Source organism: Choloepus didactylus, chromosome 14, assembly GCF_015220235.1.
Source record: "Choloepus didactylus isolate mChoDid1 chromosome 14, mChoDid1.pri, whole genome shotgun sequence".
Classification (NCBI taxonomy): Eukaryota; Metazoa; Chordata; class Mammalia; order Pilosa; family Megalonychidae; genus Choloepus; species Choloepus didactylus.
The window spans coordinates 54,428,414-54,450,263 of NC_051320.1; the positions used below are offsets into that span (position 1 = coordinate 54,428,414).

Here is a 21,850-nt window from a genome sequence, read left to right on the forward strand (position 1 = left end):
CTTGGGAATTAACTTGAAAGCTTAATTTTCAGAGACAGTGACCTCTATACTCATGAAAATCCCCAAAGAATTATAAAAGCGGACTACTTGAGTGGAATGTAAATGTCATGCTGGGGTGAATCGGCCTGTGCAACGCCTGAAGGAAAACGCTTAGCCCAAGAAGGATGGAGCTGACTCCCGCAGGCTTCTGTACTTTCTTTCTCAACACTCAGATCAGGTTCCTAACCCAGCGCTTCTGTCTGATCCCGGCTTATGCTTAGGAGCTGGTCCCGGAATTGCCTGTGGACATGCCTTGCCACAGAATGTGGAGGGATCATTGAAATGAGCTGAGCTGGGGTCTACATAATGACTCTGTTCAGCCCCTGAAGGCCCCTGAGGAGATGGTGCAGGGGCCAGGAGATGGGTGGGAGAAGTTTGCTCCTGTGGGAAGGCCCTCTGGCAGGGTTTTGTCTGGAAACTTCCCCCTCAATCTGGCAGAATTCAGAACAAATGTTGGCTGAAACCATGCACTATCAAATTAATAGAACAATTGTAGGATAGAGAACAATAAGTCAGAAAACAAAAATGCAAGCATACAGCTCAGAGAGTCTAGTTTATGAAAGTAGTACAATGCTGAAAAAGTATACATTGTACTCAGTGGAGTAATTGCCCTTATCCCACCCCCACTCAGAATGCCAAATCCATTCTGCACATATTTAACTTAAAAGAAGAGAAAAAGAAAAAGAAAAAGAAAAAAGGGAAGAAAATCAATGGAGCAAATAATGTCCAGACCTCTGCTGTGGTCAGTGGTAAACCCAGATACTCAGCAGGTAACATCACTGTTGTAATAAGGTAACACTGAACAGCCAGGAGAGGCACTAGCACTTGGGGACAGCCTTTTCTACATCTAAAAAACTTTGTTGACCAGCCCTGCCCTAAATCATTGCCTTATATTTGGAGGATCCAGTCAGAACAAAGACCAAAGCATTGAACTAGATTACCTTCTGGTATACAATCCCCTTTCCTAAAATTTATAGGCTCAAGTTAAGAGCTGAGAACAGTGATCAAGTACTCTTGCTTTTACTTAACAAACAAACAAACAAAAAAAATTGAGCTCATTAACTGATTTAACCTTGACTAATGAATGGTTCTCTCTCTGGGTATGTTGTTCCCTTTTAACAAAGCTTCAAAACCTCAGGAGGGACTTTTAATGGAATGATGTGGTAGGTGGAGATTTGCACTTGGCAAACCAATTTAGCCAAATCAATCCCAGTGATCAGTATAACGGCAGATATTGCAGCCAAATCAATCTCATGCCCAGATCTCCCACTGATCTTAATAGGCCTCAAGAATAGTTAGCTCCTTTAGAAAATAATGATTCAGAGTGGGGAGTGGAAGAGGAAGTTTGGCAATCTTCAAATTTGAGAATTTATCTTCTCAAATTGGGAGTGAATGAGAAGCCAATGAAAGTGGAAGAAATAAAAACTATAGTTAGTAGAAAAACAACTTTAGTGATCTGACACCTGAGAAAAACAAGGCAGCAGGAGGTGGTTCTGGTTGCCAAGGTTTAACTATTCTTAGCTATTATGAAGCAACATTTTGGATCAATAGTCCTCAAAGAGCCAATTAAGGACCCATGAAAGTTAATCACCAGGGAGGTCTTTAAATATCCAGATTCCTTGATCCACATACGGAGAAAGTGTAGTATGTGACCAGGAAAATTGTACTTCCCAGGTTTAGTGGCTGGATTGGAACTGGACTTTCAAAACATTCTTATAGGAACAGGTAAGCATTGGGAGCCATTACAGGTTCTTAAAGCATCAGAGCAAAATGATTTAACAGGTCTTTAAAGAAACAATCTGGCAGTAGAGGCACAGTGGCCTGGAGCAGTTCTTCCCAAATTTAATCTACATGCAAATCACCTGGGATCTTGTTAAAATGGAGATTCTTATACTGCATTTCTAACCAGCCACCAGTTGAGGCCAATACTGCTGGTCCACCAACCACATTTTGAAAAGCAAAGCACTGGAAGACAGCTGAAGCTAGATTTCAGGAGCTACAAGGCTCTCAGTGTGGTACAGCAGGCTGTTGGGATCAAGTCAACATGTTTTCCTGATGCCAAATTCCAGCTTGAATCTAGATGAGGCTGTGAGGCAAAACAGAAAGAGCCCTCACCTGAAATGAGAAGTCCCAGCTCTGTGCTAACTAACTGTGGAAAAGTCAACTAGCTTGAGAAAATTGCTTTCCCCCTTGAGCCCCTGTGGCAACATAGGTAAAATGAGAGGATTGAATTATATCGACTCTAATGTACTTTCTCATTCCTCTAACCCCCAGCACATAGAATAGGGTCAGACCAACTTAGGTGGCCTTTTCTAACTCGGCGGGTTATTAGTTACTATATTTTGAAGAATCAGCATGGGTACTTTATATACTTTCTGTATGTTTGCTGTAAAACATACATGTCCTTCCTATCCATTGATTGTATACATTACTATTTAGACATGCAATTACACCCTAAAAAGGGAAAATACATTTGTATGTGGTGGGTTGATAAAAGAAAATGCTATTGTATACAGACTGAAAAACATTATACTTTATTTTTAAAATATTGTAAGGGCTGGTGTAAACAAGACATAGCTTACAGATGTGTGTAAAAGCTGCACAAATTGTGCACATTTACTATTTGGAGGAAAAAAACCTTCATTTTAAAAATTGTTTGGACTGTATGTTCTTTTCCTTTAGAGCAGGGTGGGGAGCCAAAGGAACTGAATTACAGGGTAGAAAATAAAATACCTCCTTTAAGGAAATAAATGTGTAATAGGAACTATCTAGCCAGTTCTCTCAGGCATGGGATTCCCCCAGGGCTTGTATAAATGTGTATGTCTTCAGTGACACACCGATTGTTTCTGCAGGGAAGGGATCCTTATCCCTGTGCATTGGCATTAACGCCTTGCATGTAACCTCCATACTTAGCTGGAAGAGTAACCCCAGGTGAGATGGGGAGCCACAGGCCCTTCCGCCCCCGCCCTGTCCCGGGTGACCTACCTCTCCTTCCACACTTGGAAGGTCATGTTGCTAAGTGTCCTCCTGGTCTTGGAGGGGAAAATTGGACCTGTAAGCATTAATACAGGATAAGGCTCAGAAACAAAGTTAACCCACCAGACAGAGAGGTCAGGTCAGGACAACCTGAAATGGTAATTAAGTCTCTCCACACTTATCTTTGGAGGTTGTCCTTGGGCTCCAGCTGAGGCCTGCCATGTGGGGGGTCTGCTTGCAGTTTTGACTCTGCCCCTCAGGGTAACCTGAGCTGCACATTTTTTCTGCATCCTCTGGCTGCAAAGGCTCTAAAAAGGCAGTTCCCCGCTTCTGCAGTTGTCCACCAAGCCTGCTGTTTTTCAATACAGGGACTTTTCCACTGGTGTGTACTACCTCATTTCTCATCCAGGGAAAGATGAAGTGCTCCTGCAGAAGATCTCTCACTTGATCCACCAGACACCCCAGGACATGTCCCACAAAGGGAGTGCTGTCACGTGGTACAGGTGGCATTTCCCAAAATCAGAGCTTCCCCAGCCAGGATCCTGACAACTCTTCTCTCCCAGCCTGACAGATCCCCCCAACCTAAGCAGAAAATCACATGCCAGCAGCCACAATGAAGAGTGAACAAGAAAAAGACAAATGGTGGCAATATGCTCAGGGGTTCCAAGACAGAACCCTAATCCTGCCACCATATAGAATGCTTAACAACCATAAAAAGCAGCAAAGGGGTCATTGAAAGCCATCCAGAATCAATGACCCTGATTATGGTGCCAAACACCTATGAAATAGTAAATATAGAGAACCAAGGAACAGGCCTAGACATTGTATGGGAGAGGCTACTGGTTGTCCCCCAATATCCATTGTCCTCTTCTGTAGTAATAGAATCCTGAATGTTAGCTGGGCACATAGCCACCCAGGAGTAAAGATTACATTTCCCAGCCTCAATGTAGCTAGGTATGGCTATGCGATTAAGTTCTTTAAAGAGAGGAGGCTTGCCCTTCTTCATGCCTTCCTCCTTCCTCCGGGCTGGACCATAGAGTGAAAAATATGTCTTGAGATTGGTGCAGCAACAAGATAGGAGCACAAGCACTTGATAATTGAGAAGGCATCCACCATATTGACTCTAGCATGCCTATGTTTATGTGAAAGAGAAATCAACTTCTTTTTGTTTAAGCCCACGTTATTTTGGATTTTCTGATATTCACAGCTCACTCATATTCTAATACAATATCCTTCCCGTAAGTCCTCATATATCAATGACATCCCAGAATTAATTGCATTATTGTGTCCAAAGACAGTGCTATCCAAAATTAAGATGTTGAAGCTAAATAGTCATTATAATTCTACTCTATGTTTTCTCTAATTGCAATAAAATAAAACAACAAAGTACAATGGAATATAATGCACAGTATAGTATTCCTGTTTTTCAGTAAACACTGAAAAAGGAGACAATTTTTTCCCGATAAAAGTCTTACTGTGAAATCAGATGACTGACTTTTTCTCTAAAAATACTGTTGCAGTGACTTAATTTGTATACCCTTGTAAACTAGATACTAGACCATGTCACATTTCTTTCCTTTGGTCTCCACTCCAAGTCCTTGCAGGAATGGGATGAATAAATATGTGCTGACAAGGTCAGTTCATGCTAATGGGTAAAACTGAATCGTAACTACTAGTAGTATCTATGTGCATCCATGTCTTTTAAGCCTTGGAATATGCTAATGCAAAAACTGAAGCTCCAACAAATGGCACAACTTGCCCTAAAGAATAGCGCTATCAATTGGGGACCTTGGCTCCAGGTTTTCTGATTCATACCGTATCACAATTGCTTATTTACTTGTCCATCTTTCCACTACAGCACAGCTCCTCATTCACTGTTGTATCGCTAACACCCACCACAGAGGCTATCATACTGAACATCCTCAATAAATATGTGTTGAATAAATTAACAAATCCTAAATCTCACTCTGCCATTGCTCCCTTGTTCTCCAAGGCTCTACAGGCCAATAATCTTGATATATTCCAGGTCACTCCCAGGCCATATGATCTGTCAAGAGAATGTGGTCAAAAATGAGACAGAGGGGAGCAGGACTGGTGAACACACCCATATGACACACTCGTGTTCTCCTTCATGCTCTCCTGGGCCTGGGCGGGCCTACCATGTAGGGCATTTGGATGTGTGCCTCATGGCCTGAGAGACAACTTGCACTTTGTGTACTTTTCCAGGGAAAGGAAAGGGCAACTGTGCTCTAGCCCGTGTTAGAAATGCTGCTGCCAGGTGTCCTGACAGTCTAGCAACCACTCAGTCTGATTCCTGGAGGTGGACCCACTTGCCAGGCACGGGCAGAGGACGGTGTAGGAGGAAAAGCTATGGGGAAGAGGTTTGGGGCTGTAAAATGGAGTATGTGGCTGAGACATGCAATGAAACCAGGCATTATGACATAGAGCATGGGGTAGGAGTGGAATGGGGCCTCTGAGCCTCTCATCACAGTGTGGCTCTAGATCCATGGAAATTGTCTGTGTTTTGGGCTTGAAGTCAAGGAAGGAGAATGGAGCTCTTCACATCTTATAAGATCTGGATTGTTGGAAGCTGGGGTCTGTGCTTGGTCTTACTCCAAATTCTTCCAAGGAACAATGAGGACAGAGGCAATCTAGCTATCCGTCACTTCTTTACCCTCCTCCCTCCCCCATCCAGCAAGGATGCCAAAGGAAGAAGGAATTTTTTTTTTTCCTTCTGAGGCTCCTTGTTGATGTTTGAGTGAGCTATGGTCACCAATCATGAGGAATCTACCACTAAATTATCACCTGGCATTATGGAAATAACATTATTGTAAAATGTTGTCATGACATTAAGGTCTTCCAGTTGGAAAGCCAAAAGTTAAGCCTGAGCTGGCATTCACTTTCCAATAAATGAACTGGCTAATACATCGACTTTCTCTCCTCGACTTGTAAAAAATGACCTAAAAATATAAGGGAGAGTTCAATAAATGTTTGAAGGGTTTGCTATTAAGGACAAATACTTTAACAATTTAACAAAACCTGAGAAACCAACCTTAAAATCCCATTTTCCCTACACCCTCACTCCCTAAGTCAGAACAAAAATTCAGTATCTCGAACAATAATACAACTGCCTAGTACCTGGTACATAGTAGACACTCAAAAATATTTGTTGACAAGGGATTGTATGAACTTTGTGAATTGGCACCGTTTTTAGAGAGTTGGTTGACTTGGATTGAATTCAAGAATAGTGTATTAATCCTCTGGGGAATATTCACAGGCAAACAGCTATGGGGATATACATTTTCCTTTGCTAAAACTTGTATCTGCATTCAAATATTGGCCTTGGCATTTCCTAACTAAGCGATGACTGCTTTGAATGTTACTATGTCAAACCATCTGCACTGGGAAGCAAAATCCTGTTAAGAAATATGATCACTAGTTGTAAAGAGCTTATCATGTTTCTGACCATTATACATTTAACATTTTGAAAATCCCCATAAGAAAAGTTCAATTTAAAATAGCGACTCTGTCAAAATGGAGCTGAATCGTTTTATAAAATTTATGACTATGGCCAATTTGAAAATTCATTTGTTTTGTGTACATTTTCAGTGCCTTCCCTGCCACTTCATTGACTCACTAAAATGAAACTTTTGTTTTCAATATGAAAATAGACAAGAGACTTTCAGTTGGACCCGATTTTTGTGACTCACTGCTGTGTTACAAGGCAAAGCCCCTTCTACTTGCTCTCACTGCCCACAAACAGAAAATTTCGGAGGCAAGCAAGTGGTGCAAGTGAAGACAGCTATTTGACTGGCCGAGGGCAGAAATTCGTCTCAAGATCTCAGAGCAGAAGTGCAGAGTGAAAGTTTAAGGAGGTTGATTAGGTAAAAGAAGACCAGAAAGTGTCAGTTTATTTGGATTTTAGGTCGGGGCGGGGGTGGGGGGAGTCCATTCTTGTGCCCTTAAAAGAAAGGGGATAAGTAGGACCCAATCTTAAGCTGACAAATAGGTGAGGTCTAGGATCGCGGCGTCAACGTCCAGGTATACCTGGCAGTGGTGAGCTAGGCAGTTCGCTTTACCAGAACACAGGAAACCAGCAATGGGGTGCAGCGCCCGCAGAATCCGTGAGCTGCACGTGCGCGTCAGTTTCAGTTGTTCTGAAAGGAAACCAATAGGCACACATGCTCCCGATCCGGGTAAGAAGCCGCGCTAAATCTTGCTCTGCATACGTTCATGCCGGTTGTGACACTTCCTCACCTACCGTGCCACGCCCTCCGACGCAATGGAGGGAGGGCAGGCCGGGTGTGGGCAGGGAGTGTCAAGGTGAGTGTGTGGAATTGTGTGCAGCAAACTCACAGAATCCCTAGGACGTGATGGAAATAGGAGAAAGATGTCAACCTGGGAGTGGACGGGAGGGAAGAGTCCCAAAAGGCCAGAAACCACAAAATGATCCCTAACAGGAACATTTCCTGAAATCAAACCAAATCTGGTATTAGATTATAATAATCAACAAAAAAACTGGCCACCGTGGGGGGGGGGGGCTCGTATTTCTTTCTCTCCCACTCTCCTCACACATCCAGACTCTTGCTGGGAGGGGCCATGCCGCATTCATCTGAGTAACTTCAGCGTGTTTCCCAGGATTTGGGAAGTGCCTCGGTAAAGTTAAATTAATGAGTGTGCGAGCGAATGAATGAATGAGTGAATGAATGAATAAACTGTCCTAGACTAGATGCTTAAGTGTGCATTCTCTAGGCGGAGGGAAAAAGGGAGGGAAAAAGGGGGTGTTGGGGGAAGGAAAAGAAAAGGAAGAAGGGAAGGGGCGAGAAAGTCCGAAAGATAAATACATACACAAACATGCTTGCGCGCCAGTCTTTGCCCCCAAATGCCAACTAGATCTAGGTCAATGATTCTCAAACTTCAGCGTGCATCAAAAACACCAGGAAAGCTTGTTCAAACACAGGTTGCCGGGCCTCACTCCCAGATTCAGTAGATAGGGCCCGAGAATTTGCATTTCTAACATATTCCAGACGATGCTGAAACTGATGAACGATGTTTTAAGAACCGCTACTCTAGACGGTAACTGTGGACGATCCCAAGTCCAGAGAAACGACCCCTGCAGCTAGAGTTAGAAACTTCGAGGCGTTCGAGGATTCGACATTTTCATGACCACGGGAGAGCAGAGCCGCTCGGCTAGCTCCAGCCAGCTCACTGCCGCGTAGGAATGGAGTTCAATAGAAATCAAGATTTTCGTTTAAATTTTCCCAATTTTAAGAGGCAAGTAAGTTGTTTAATCTTAAGTGTAAGAGTAATAAAAACGCAGGTTTGCAGCCTTGTCTGAGGATGATCTTTTCGGAGGGCACGCCGGTCACACCCATGCTGGGCAGGTGGGGATGCCCGGAGAGAGACGCTGTTCGCAGGGCGCTCCCTCCCGGGAAGCGCCTCGATCTTGCTCTCCGCTGCCGTTGTCTCCTGTAAACCTAGTCTCCTCGCGACAGACTCCGTTATGAAAATGCCACGAATTTAAAACTGTCCTTTGACCCGGGAGTTTAGGAGGTGACGGCACTCTCCGGCGATGCAAACTGCAGGAGATTCGCCTCCTTCGGGGAGCTGGAAGGCGAAAGCGCGTCCCATCTCCAGATGCCCTTGGGACCCCGCGCGGATACCCGCACCCGAGGGACGGCGCGAACCTCGGGACGGCAAAGCCCAGCCCGCGCCCAGCACGTGCTGGAGCCAGCCGGCCGCATCCTCCCCCGGCCCACAGAGAACGCGTAGGATTCCGCGGGCGGGGCTGCTCTCACCTTGCAGGGCCGCGGCAGCACCGGCCGACTCGCTACGGGCGGACGGGTCGCCCCGGCAGCCTCAAATCGGCTCTGGGCCTCGCCGCTGCCGCGGGCCTCACCGCGAAAAGTCAAACCCGCACTAGACCGCTCTGACCCCAGGCTTGCCCACTCCCATCTATGGCCCATAACTTCCCCCTTCGACCTCCCCAGACAGCTCCCCCTACACAGTGACTCGGCGCCCCGCAGTCTGGGGACCGGAAAGCGCCAGCCACCGCCTCCCGCGGAAAAAAGCTGAGCGAAGGGCACGGGCACAGAAGAACGCCCATGGACACAACACGTCCTCCTTAGGCCTCGCGGCCCAGGGCAGACTCCCGCGCGATGCGTGTGCTTAGTGACGCTCCCCTTCCAGCTCTCAGGCTTTGGGATCCATACCCTACAGGGCTTCAAATGCTGGGTGGGTTGCGGGGTAAGTCTCATTCGCTCTTTCCGAATGCGGTCCCCTGGGAAGCCCACCTTGCCTCTCCCGCCGGGGACAATGTCTTGGGCCTAGAATCTGCTAGAATCTGAGCTGCCTGGGACACGACCGCCCACGCGCCCCCTACGCTAGGGTCAGAACTAGGGTCTGCCTCCTGCCCCGGGGAAGTCAGAGCCGTCCCGAGCGGCGTAGAGGATCCGAAGGCTCGTCTTAGAAGCCCGCCAGCGGAGGAGTCGCTGAGAGGGAGCGGAAACCACGCGGGGCCCCCACTAAACCCCCAGCGGTAGGCGTATAGCGGCTTATTAGCCGTGACAACAGGCCCAGGCCCTCTTGCCGCACACCCAACCCTCCCTCCACAGCAAAGGGACCCAAATCCAGGTGAAGGGAACTGATAGGCCGGCGGGGTCGCTGGCTGCAGCACACTCACACCCGCGAGCCGGGGGCTGGAGTGCCCGCCCTCGTAGCCCTCGCCACACAGTGAGCGGCCCGCGCCTCCAGGGGGCGCTGCGGCTCTTCCTCCTGGCCGCTGGGATCTCACCCGCGGCTCCTACCCCATCCCCGTTTAGAACACGAACTTGGATTTGCTTTTTTAAAAAAGATAAAATTCTTAGTCTTTTGGCCCCTGCCTCCAGACCCGAGCGCCTGCGATCCTCTGGTTCCCGCTGGCCTCCTCACTATGTCCACTCCGGAGCTGGAGTGCTCGTGCCCAGAGCAGAGCTGAGCTCCTAACTCCTCCGGGCTCCCACAAAAGGCGGCAAATAGTGCGGGAAGTACAAATACAAAATATCCCCGCCCCGCAGAGGGGGTTGTAGCTGGGATCCCTGGGAAAAAAGATGAGGATTCCACAATTTGTTTTTTAAAGGGTAAAAGTTTTTAGGATGTCTGACGCGCACGGTCAGAGAGGGAGAGCTCGGAGTCAACTCCAGGGAAGTCTGAGGCTGACACCTGCTTGCTGCTTAGCTTGCAGAGCCGCCTGGGTGGGCCGGGAAGAAGGGACCTGCGTTGCGTGGCTCCCCTCCTCCACCTCGTCCGCATATCTTCTCCCCGACCTTCTCCCTTTCCGCAGTGGGCATAAACATGCAGCAGTTCTAGTTCAGACAGCAACTGCTTGTGCGCATCTCGTCAGTCTGTTAGCCATTTCTCTGGAAGCGTCCTTGGTGTCGAAAGCCCAGAGCTGCGAGGACAGCAGATGACCGGGTGGGCGGAAATGTCGGAGTGAAGCCGCAGGACAGCTCCCGGAGGGAGTAGGGAGAGCGGGACGGCTGCGCGGAGACTTAGTCCCCGGAGCGCAGTTGGGCTGCTCTAGTCTCCCGGACTTCTCTCTCTCCGCACACCGACGTCCTACTGCCCGCCGGTGGATCCGGTGCCCTGCACTCTGCACCAGGCGCTGTGGCCCGGGAATCCGGCGGGTGAGGCTGCTCGTGGGTGGGCTTTCGCAATGTGTGCGTCCTAGCTGCCGGCCCCCGCAAGGGGCTCGCGGGGGCTGAGAGCGGAGAAAGTCCAGACCCCGTGCGGGATGGCCTGGGGACGCCCAGTGCGCAATGCTGCGCCGCGCTCAGAACTTCGGCTTGCTCCCCGCCCGGGGCCCGCACCTGCCCACCGCGGAGGCCCAGCCTGGCTGCTGCCGAGGCACTACCAAGCCACGCTGCTATCCCCCTAAGACCGGAGCTCGCCAACTGTTCCCTACCTTTCAAACGACCGCAGTGCTTGTGCCGCCGTGGCCCAGACTCCATTTTGGAACTTCGTAAGCTGGGGGGCGAGGTAAACACATTTTGGAAAAAACCGGGCTCAGGAGGTTTGCGAAAAGAGCGCGCAGCTAGTGGGTGGTTGGAAATTCTGCCTACCCCGCGGGAAAAGCAGGAGGTTCCGCACACAACGTACACACCCACAGGGCGGGAAAGGTGTGAAGCCCGCGGCTGGAGAGTTGCCTCCACTCTGCTGAAAAGGAAATACGAGGGAACACTCTTCAGGTCACCCCGTGAGTGTGCGTCCTGGGGAATCTGAAAGAAGAGAAAGTTCCCTTCAGATCTCCCAAATTGAGAAAAGCTGCTGAAGGAATGAGGCGGTTGGAGAGAGGGGACCGCAGGCATCCCCGCAGCTGGGGCCCAGGACTGAGTGCTAAAATGAAAGCACCCCCATTGGACCCACTAGGGAAACGTTTTCCTTTTAGACCCCTGAAACCTTAGACATTCTGCTATTTCCATGCCCTTTGTTAAATTCACATTGAAGCAATACTGCTGGATTTTAAACACTGGGTCTCCGTTTCAAGTTCCCTTTTTAATCTTTGCAAACTTAAATTGGAAAGAAAAAAGATTTGCTATCCCTGACCTATGTTTTACAAAGGGAACGAAAAATTCTATCCACCTTGGTATAAATAAAATAGAAGTCGTTTTATCTTAAAATAATTATCTTGGAGCTTCTGCCTGGCTCCCCAATCGCTGGTTAACCTTTTGACAGTTTTTACACTTTCGCTTATATTTGTCCACTTCCCCACACGATTGTGATGATTTAATTGTCCTTTTGGGGTGACATTCAAAATTATCTTTTGGCAGAACACTTTTGAACTGTACAGTGGAGGATCTGCGCACGTCCAAACGTGGGTTTGCAGTGGGCTAAGGCAAAGCCCTTCTGACGACTCGTCTGGGGCGAAGAGCGTTTTGCTCGGTGTTGCTCACACAGATCTCCTGTGAAACGAGTCTGCTTGAAATGGGTGTGTGTCATTCCCTTTGTGCCACTTGGGTACCCGACTTCCAGAGCAGCTTAAGTGCGTTCTGTACCCTCACACAAGACCAGACCTTTAGAAGGACCCGAAAACGTGTCACTGTACCTCAAATTCGATTAAATTTACTGATTACTGAACAATAAACTGTTTTTGCTCGGAATGAAGATGTACATGTTTTGAAAAGCTACAACAGCATTTTCTTAAATTTATAAAATGACTGTTCTTCACCCATTCCAGATGGATTCTTGTTTGCCAATAGGTTGCAGATGGCCACCCCTTTAACAAGTTGGTTAACTGCTTATGAAAGGTACATTGGCTGATTAAAGTTTAAATATTGGAAGAAATTTCTCCAGAGATATTCCACGTAAGCCTTGCAGTAATTACGAGATTAATCAATTGTCGCCTCTTTAAACAAACTGCGTTTTGAAAACAGCAGGCGGAAGCAGACAACACATATGGTCATGGATGACCAAAAGTATGTACAAAACTGTAGTTAAAATTGAAGGAAGAGCGATATAAACTGGGGAAGATAATCTGATTTTACCCTACGAAGAAGAGGGTTGTGTTAAAAGTGTCACGATGCGGAAACTAGCCGGCTAGTGCGCCATGTAAAACTACAAAATGCCCTTGGGTTTGCTCTGCGGGGTCTTCGGGAGGCGGAGGACCAATTGTTGTGTTTTTAACCCTGTAAGGAAGAGTGGCACCGAGAAGAAAGAGGGTGGGCGTTGTGTTTGTGTGAGTTTTGAATTGAGTCACCTTGGGCTCGGTCTCTGCAGCAGGGAAACCCCGAGCAAACCTGTGCCTTTAAGACTCAGTTGCTATCCAAACACAAGTAAACAGAGTGGACCATTAGCGGGCTCCGGGCGCGGAGGCGGAGCCAGGACGCCGAGGGCCGCGCGCCGCAGCGGGCCGCCCGCCTGGAGGAGAGGCGGGGCCGCTACTAAAGCCCGTGATTCCCGGCCCCGGGCAGCCTGGGGAGGGACACAGGCGGGGACAGAGCTCGGCGCGCTCGCTGCTGAAGGGTGATGGCCTTGCGAGGCTGGGGGCTCCGACTTCACCCCGAGTCCGCATCGAGAGACTCGCTGAGACGCGGGGCTCCGGGCGAACTCTGAGCGTGGTCTCCAAGCACTCCCGGTCTTTACACTTCCGCGTCCACACACTCCAACACGGGAGAGGATCCGCGCTAGCTTTCGCTGCTCGCTGTCCCCCAGATCATGTCCTCAGCTCCCGGGACTCCGCGTGGAAAAAGAAGTTTGCCTCGCGTGGACCCAATGACCCTGCCAAGCCGCGCGCCTGGTTGCCTGGACCTGGTCTGAGCTGCGCTGCCCAGGCGGACCTTTCTGCGGAAGGTGAGTGTCGGCTCTGGGAAAGGGCTGCAGCCGCCCTAAGGAAGGACCGTCAGTGGCTAGAAAGATTTGGGGGTGCAGGGGCGCTCACATTTTCCGTCCGCGTGCCACAAATTCAGATTTTGTGAAAAGAAATCATGTGGATGCAATCCGGAGCATTGAGTTTCTCACTTCTTTGGATCTCCGCAAGCAACTCCCAGCTAACACACACACACACACACACACACACACACACACACACACACAATTTTATACATTGTGTTTTAGTTTTGTTTTAGGACGTTTTATCTAAGCATTCAGCGAGGCTTCTTATAAAAGCTGACCAACATAAGCTGAGATAAACCCCCTCAACCCCATGGTGTTTCCAGAAGCCCCTGCACTAGGAAGCCTGGGTTGACCATCCGGGGGCAGCCGCGGCAGCGCACGCAGACCGGCCCGGACATTCGATGTTTGCCCCCAGCCAGCGAAGCCAAAGGCGTGTTTGAAGAAGAAAATAGTTCAGTCCTAGGTATTTCTCCAACCCTGTGGTGACCGTTTGATTTTCCTCCCCATCCTCCCAGTCCTGGCAGAGAGGGCAGAAGGCAAACTCCCCCCGGTAGACTCTTGAATTCTTGAGAAATAGCAACACAGAAGGGAGTTGCAGTTGTAGGAAGAAGGGAAAGGAGAGTGTTTGCGAAGGGAGCCCTGGATCTGTCTGCCTACCTGTTAGCAGAGAACAAAAGAGGGCTGGCGTTTCCCGGAGCGAAAGGGCGCAGACAGCAACTTTCTAAACGAACTGCAGTCCCGAGCAGGAACAAGAAAATTACTCAAGCAAGGGGAGCAGAGAGTAACAGAACCCAGATTATGCGGAAGGCATCTTAATGTAATTAACTCCTTGGGAAGTCTGAGGCGCTGCGAAGGGGCAGGAATTTCGCAGCCGTTTTTTCTCTATTCACCTGATCCAGTCTGGCTGTGTGTATATATATATATATACCTAAATTTTTTTAAAGAAAATTGTCTCCTCAGATCCATTTAGACGAAGCTCTCTGATTTATGTAAACTCCTATTGTGACTTGGTCTGAAATTCAGTGAGCCTATTAATCTGTAGTCATTTCTCTGAGATACTGATGCATAGGGTTTTAGCATATGACCCTTGACTGTGTATTATTTTTAGATAATTCATTGTAATAACAGCATTGCCAAAGAGGGAGACTTCTTATCAAATTACTACATACCTTTTTTTTTTTTTTTGGTGCAATGTGTTGAAAGCTTCACTGAACTGAAATTAGTATGTACACATCTCATTTGTTGACAGCCAGTGAACTAAATTTTGCAAAACTTCTGGACATGCCTTGGGAATCCTTTTAAAAAGACTGATGAAAGACAACTAGTCTCAGCTCCACTGGTTTATGTTATTTTCCTTGAAAAATTAAAAGTAACAAATGGTCTGAAACGATATGGTGGAGAAATGACAGCATTTCTGTTATTGCTTGTAACAGTGTGGGAACTGCATGGCTCAGCTCTAAGACAAAACGAAAGTACTTTAGATCTCTGCATTGACTTAAAATATCTTTTGACATATATTTCCAGCAACTCAGAGAGAGAGTAGAAAGCCAAACTGCTTAATTATATATGACACAATTGTTGGATATTTGGAGTTACTCTGTTTGTTAAAGGGCTTCAGAAAGCACCAGTGGTTTTCTCTTCCTCTGTGAAGAAATTATCTGCACTGCAAATGAAACGAACACATACTATGAAGCAGCACTTTTGTGCACCATGAGGATGAATTATAATAAAGTGGTTAATTTCGGTGTTGTAAACCTTGTAGAGAAAAGGGAGGGAGATGGTACTCAACTTTCTGCGGGCAGAATTAACAGGAAACCTCTATGGCACCCTTTACTTCCTGCATTTGGAATGGAAATCACAGCTCATGGTATTCCCTCAGTTGAAAATGGCCCCCCATAAGGAAGGTGGTGGGAGTTGTACATTGACTTCCATGTTCATTTCTCAGAAATCTAGTCTGGGAATACACCCAAATAATAATTTCTGTTTCCTCTCTATGGAGAAGAGCTCACTACTTTTCAGCAGTAGGGGAAAAGTAATGTTTTTAAATCTCTGGGAAATCCTCATTGCTCAGAGAAGGAAATAAACCTGTATTTTATTATTTTTAATCAAAGAGGAAATAATCAGATTACTAGGGATGAATATAATCCCATTTTCCTACTTCCCTAGGAGAGGGCTTGAGTGTTGCCTCTTAAACAAAAATGATTCCTGATTAGTGGTGGGAAAGTGTATTACTAATGGGGGGTTACCGTTTCGGTTGAATGGTCTGATGAGACTGTCACACACCTCTCATTTATTCCCGGCCTGAACTCCCAGACCGCATACCACCAGGCAGAAGAGGTTTCACTAATAAATATGTGTCCAAGCCGCTCCAGGCAGAAGAAGAGGGAGGGAAGTGTGGGGCCCACCAAGGCAGTCAGATGCCGTTTTGCCAGAGCCTAGTGTTATTAGCATAGTCCCCTAATTCTGCCCTCAGATGGAGCCACAGCCAACGCTTCACAATGCTTTGGAGAAGAAAATTCAGGCGCATAAAAGGGAGGGTGGGGTGGGGAGGAAAGGATGGACAGACCTTCCTGCTGGGTTCAAAAAGCTAGGCGAGTCGGTCGGTGGGACCGGCCTGCCTGCCGCTCTCCGGGGAGAGCTCTCAGCTGTGGGTCCGACAGCCGGGGGACCGCCCCCAGAGGAAAAGCCCAGGCCCTCAGAGCTGGCAGAACCCTCTGCCGAAAAGGCGATTGCAGTGGAGAGGGTGATGGCAGAGGAGAAGGCCGGTGAGGTGTCTCGGAGCACCGGGGTTTGAAAATCAGAGCCCTGTGTAGCCACTGAGTGCTCAGGGAGCGAAGAGTGTGTGCGCCCTGGTTAGGCCCGGGCCGCAGGTCGCGGCCAGCGGGGCTTCCTAGTAGCAGTAGCGCCGCCCGCACGGACGTCCAGGACGATAAATAAGGTTCTTCCAGGCCGGCAGGGCCGCATTGCACCCGGCCCGCTACGGCTCCCCTCTCCGTCCCCAGGGAGCCTTCCCTCCTCTCCCCTACCTCTCTAACGGCCTTGCGGGTGCAGGGGCCTTTCCTAGTGCCAAGCCAGAGAAAGTCGTTACGGCCTCCCGTGAGCTCGGCGCTCAGTCTGGGAGAGGGGGTTCCGGCCTCAGGGACGTTTACCCCCACCCCACGTCTCCCCTGGGAGCCCGGACCATCTGGAAGGGATCTAGGATGGGGGGTGGGAGGAGGCAGCCCCTAGGAAGGGGGAGGGGGTGATCCCAGGGCGAACCCAGCCCCCGAGGTGTCACTTTTCTTTCCTGCGGCCCGTCACCGCTGATAAATGGGACGCGGCGGAGGAAGGAAAAAGAAAACTCGGAGGTCAGCGAGGAGTGAGGCGGGCCCCTTCGACGGCCTTCCAGCCTGTGAGGACGAAACGCGCCTGGCTGCGCTCCCGCACCCACGGCATGGCCGGGGTAAGCGCGGGAAAGGCGGCCGCGGGGCGTGGCGGCCCGCGCGGGGAGCAGCGCAAGGAGCCGCCGCACGGGGGCCGAGCCGGGGAGCTCTGAGGCGCCGCGGCGGTAGCGGCTTGGCCCGGGGTCTGCGGGCGTTGGCGTCGCGGGCCGTCGCGGTTGATCGAGCTTTGCCGGACAGGGTGGGGAGGGCTGGGCTGGGCGTTGCCTCCTCCAGAGTCCCCCTGCCCGCCTTCTTTCTCCCCGGGCCCGGGTCCTGCTCGGTGCCTGCCCGAAATCCGACCTTCCTGTGGTCTCCTAGATAGGCTGCAGGGGTGCACAGCTCGCCGCCCGGGCCCCGGAGCTGAGCTCGGTGTGGACTCGCTGGGCAGGAGTGCACGGTCCCCTGGCGTGCCCTTTTAGGGGGCTTGGAGTAGGGCGGGGAGGGGAACTTAGAAGGAAGGTGTGACAACCCGCGCTGGCGCCAAAGGATGGACCGAACCGACTAGGACAATATTCACAGTCTCTTCCTCTTCCCCCTTGTCATTTTCTAGGGCTTTATCTCAACCTCACGCCCGCCCGCCTCTGAGTCCTGGAAGAAAGGGGCGGCCTCCTCTGCCCCGCAGCACCTCGGAAGATGGGGAGCAAGGCCCTGCCGGCGCCCATCCCACTCCACCCGTCGCTGCAACTCACCAATTACTCCTTCCTGCAGGCCGTGAACACCTTCCCCGCCGCTGTGGACCACCTGCAGGGCCTGTATGGTCTCAGCGCCGTGCAAACCATGCACATGAACCACTGGACACTAGGGTACCCCAACGTACACGAGATCGCCCGCTCCACTATCACCGAGATGGCGGCGGCGCAGGGCCTCATGGACGCGCGCTTTCCTTTCCCGGCTCTGCCCTTTACCACTCACCTCTTCCACCCCAAGCAAGGGGCCATTGCCCACGTCCTCCCAGCCCTGCACAAGGACCGGCCCCGTTTTGACTTTGCCAACTTGGCGGTGGCCGCCACGCAGGAGGATCCTCCCAAGGTGGGGGACCTGACCAAGCTGAGCCCGGGGCTGGGCAGCCCCATTTCGGGTCTCAGTAAATTGACTCCGGACAGAAAGCCCTCCAGAGGGAGGCTGCCCTCCAAAACGAAAAAAGAGTTTATCTGCAAGTTTTGCGGCAGACACTTTACTAAATCCTACAACCTGCTCATCCACGAAAGGACCCACACAGATGAGAGGCCTTACACGTGTGACATTTGCCACAAGGCCTTCCGGAGGCAAGATCACCTGCGGGATCACAGGTGAGGTGGAAAAGAAGGTTGGCCAGGGAGGGAAAGCGAATTTGGGTAGACCGGCCGAGTTCCTGACATCCAGAGTGGCATTAAAATTCCCTCTGGAACTGGAATGTATCCCCAGATGCCCTCCCCAGTACTCTTCGGCTAACCCCCAACATCAACCTTTTCCTCCAGTCGGACCCTACTGCGTTCTTGTTTGGGGCCAGTCAGGGCTTTTACCCGTTCTTGGGAAGGAACAATCCTGGTGGGTTGGCCTTAGTCCTGGGTTCGATTTCCGGGTTTCCGCCTCGTCGTCCTGGGAGGTGGGGGACAGTGTACAGAAAAAAAGGGATCCCCACAGTGCGTGCGGATCTTGGCTGCCTTTGGGTCATTTCTGTAGATCTGCATGGGCCACCTCTTCTGGGTTCCCTCCCTCCCCTCCTATCTCACACCACACCACCCTACACCCCCCCCCCCACACACACACACCCAACGAGGTGAGCCTCAGAGACTGCCACTGCGACCTGTGTTTTAAGCTTTGTTTGCGGGGTTCTTGAGGCCACTGAATTTAGAAACAATTCCCCATCTCCCTTTCCTCAACCCTAAACTCTGCAGCAACAAACGGCAAAAAAGAAACTCCCCAGGAGCGGGAGTGGAGATCTTCCTCGAGGTGAGGCTTCAGTACCCAGCCTCCGCGGCTGCTAAGGGATTCGCTCAAATCCGTTCCCCTGAACTCGGCCTTGCCTCACATCCTGATTTGGCCAGTTTAAATACCAGAGAAAACCGTGGAGGCCAAGAAGGGCTCAGTCGGCAAGATTTTGAGCTCCTGAACAGCCAGAGAGGGCGATCAAGTGTAGCTAAAGCCGGCTGCCAGTGAATGTTTTGAAGAAGTTTGATAGTTTAGGTTAACCATAAGCAGATTTACACAGAAGAAAAAAAGAAAGAAAGAAAGAAAAAGAAAAAAATACAATCTAAAAACATAAATAATGGAAACTCAGTTTTTGGGTTTCTTTTTTTGTTGTTTTTTTTTTTTTGTTTGTTTGTTTGTTTGTTTTTTTTTGTCCTTTCACGACTTCATTTTGGGCAATTGTCTAAAGAAAACCTTCATCCTGGCAGTAAACTTGGGTGAAAGCCATGTCAATGAATCCTTATATTGATTTTCAGGTATATCCATTCCAAAGAAAAACCCTTCAAATGTCAGGAGTGTGGGAAAGGATTTTGTCAGTCTAGAACTCTAGCTGTGCACAAAACTTTACATATGCAGGTAAGTTAGTTTTCTTGTTTAAGAAAAGTGACTGGTTATTTTTTATCGTTTTACACAAGGTGTTCAATATAGTCTTTTAAAAAATTCTGTTTAGTTCTGGAGGTGGGGAAAAGCAGCACTCTTTGTTTTTTTTATAAATAAAATTAATCTTAATAAAACATTTTTATATTTTTCTTGAAGAACAGGCCCCTCTCTTTATTCCAAATCCTAATTTTACAATTATTATTTTTTTCATCCCGTCTGCCCCGCATTTAAAGCTTTCGTGTTTGGGAGGAAATAAAGGTAATTTTGATAATGGAGGCATGGTGAAATCCCATACGTTCTCTTTCCCAGGGGGCTCATAATTTGTAGCTTTCAGAACATTGAGGAATAGTTTAATTTTCCAGCAAAGAGGAGCCTTATTACCCGGGAGAATGTTGTTCCTTAAGAGAGGACTAGAGTTTTTCTTTCCCCATTTTCCTGCCAATAACGTGGTGATGAAATGTAAAGAGCTGGAAATCATAAAGCCCACCTCGGTGGCCGCGGATCTGCCTCCGCAAGTTATCAGTGTAATAGGGACGCTGTATGCGACTGCTCGTGTGTTTTCGTGATTGGAGGATTAGGAGCACAGATTTGTCTCTGCAGGTCCCCCTCTTTTGTTGTCATGCGCCTGTTATGTTAACGCTTGTGATACCGATAAGACAAACTATTGAGAAGGGTGCAGTGGTGGTGTGAAGGATTAATCCTTTGCTTGCTTCACATCTGAACAGGAATCTCCACACAAATGTCCCACATGTGGAAGAACCTTTAATCAGAGAAGTAATCTGAAAACTCACCTTCTCACCCATACAGACATCAAGCCCTACAGCTGCGAGCAGTGTGGCAAAGTGTTCAGGCGAAACTGTGATCTGCGGCGGCACAGCCTGACTCACACCCCGCGGCAGGACTTCTAGAGAAGCCCCGGATCTGTCCCGTGCCGCCGCCTCTCCCCTCCCCAGACTCCTCTCCACGCCTCCCACCCAGGGGTTCAACCCCCAAATCCCCACTGACCCCAGCTCTTCCCTTGCTGCAGCCGCACCTGCAGCTCCAAGGAGTTAACTCTTCTGGAGGACTGAGAACTGTAGAAAGCCACACACGTACATCCCTTCACAAAGAGCATACGCTAGTTTCTTGTAGATATTCACAGCTCATTTTAGAGCTCTGTACATAATGTTGTGGGTCTTTGTTTTGTTGTTGTTGTTTTGCATTTTGTTGGATGCCCCTAGCTATGGAAAATGGAAGCCAACTTTATCTTTAAAGACTGTATTTCAAAATAAAACGTTTTGTTTGTTTGTTTGTTTTAACCCTCCTGCAAAAAGTGTCTTGCTATTTAACTTTTTTCCTCTGGATTCCGGAAGAGTAGTCCACCTTTAAAAAATCTGATACTGAAGGGTATTCTTTGTCCCTCAGTTTTTAAAATAAGACTTCTCACAATTCACTTACTGAAACTTCAGCCTTTCTCTTTTGTACTGTGGTATTTTGGAATTAGACAACTGTGCTGCATTTTTGTTTTTCAAAGATATTAAAAATGAAACCTCTGAGATTTTATTCCCTTTTGTTTATTGCAATCCCTTGTGTACTATTCCTTCAGATCAAGGAATATATCAATAATTATTAATAATGTGCAAATCTAGTGGCTTCCCCACTTGAAAGCACTATGTGGAAAGAAGCTGAAGGACAAAGAAGAGAAAGGAACTTCTCACCACTTATTATTTAAAAGTCCTTGACCTGTTGTCAAAGTTTATGATGGGCAGCTTCTCTTACCATTAGACTTTGAACACTATGATTTATCACTATAGACAGAGACTTTATCCTGCCTTCAGGGGAGAAGTCTAAAATCCTCCTGTAGAAGAGTGCAGGAAGATGGAGGAGAACAGGAGAAAAGAGAAACTACTTAGCTATGTTTGCACAAAATATTTCTTTCCAAGGGTGGAGATCCTTTCTTCTAGAAGGTTAGAATTTCCCTGCAAAGCAAACTGAGTTAGGTCATTAGGGAGGTTTCTGTCACTGGTTGACCTCTTGTCCCTGGAAAAATGCCAAGTGCAGGTTACTCCATGGATAAAAATCATGACAAATATGTAATCACCTTCTGATGCATTTTAACTGTTTCCAAACACTTCCTGGGGGATATATCTCTAGTATAATGATAACCAGAAATAAAGAGTAGGATTTGGGTGGAAGACTTTGGATGGAGATATACAGTATTACTGTGTGGAGACTAGAAGGGAAATGATTGAACTTAAAGAGGATCCTTGTGCCATAGTGCTGCAGCAGGTTCTCACAAGCTATTTAATACTGTACAGAGTTAATACAGGGACTTTCCAGATTTTTTTTTTTTTTTTTTTTTTTTTTTTGGTATATTTATATGATGGTGGCATGTTTCACCTTCAGGTTGAGGCCAGGCCACTTGTCCTATGTTTGTTTGTACCTTAGAATCTTACAGAAGAGTAGGGATTTGAGGACTAGATTTAAAATTTCTCACCAGTGTCTTGTATACGACA

The 21,850-nt window shown here is 48.5% G+C and overlaps 1 protein-coding gene across 2 annotated transcripts; it reads left to right on the forward strand.

Annotated features, from left to right (window-relative positions):
- The first annotated feature begins 13,027 nt into the window (after positions 1-13,027).
- OSR2 (odd-skipped related transciption factor 2) lies at positions 13,028-20,714 on the forward strand. Of its 2 annotated transcripts, none has more exons than XM_037803102.1 (4): positions 13,028-13,341; positions 17,356-18,094; positions 19,232-19,331; positions 20,081-20,714. In XM_037803102.1, the coding sequence occupies exons 2-4, from the start codon at positions 17,439-17,441 to the stop codon at positions 20,261-20,263; spliced, it is 939 nt and encodes a 312-aa protein (XP_037659030.1). In that variant the 5' UTR covers positions 13,028-13,341; positions 17,356-17,438; the 3' UTR covers positions 20,264-20,714. The 2 variants fall into 2 exon arrangements, with proteins under 2 accessions (XP_037659030.1, XP_037659031.1); XM_037803103.1 differs by having other exon boundaries at positions 20,163-20,714.
- Positions 20,715-21,850: the final 1,136 nt, after the last annotated feature.

Excerpts from the sequence above, each read along its gene's own strand:
- OSR2 (XM_037803102.1), top strand. The coding sequence starts at position 17,439 with ATGGGGAGCAAGGCCCTGCCGGCGCCCATCCCACTCCACCCGTCGCTG. Across the intron at positions 18,095-19,231 it reads GATCACCTGCGGGATCACAG|GTATATCCATTCCAAAGAAA; the intron begins GTGAGGTGGAAA and ends ATTGATTTTCAG. Across the intron at positions 19,332-20,080 it reads ACAAAACTTTACATATGCAG|GAATCTCCACACAAATGTCC; the intron begins GTAAGTTAGTTT and ends ACATCTGAACAG.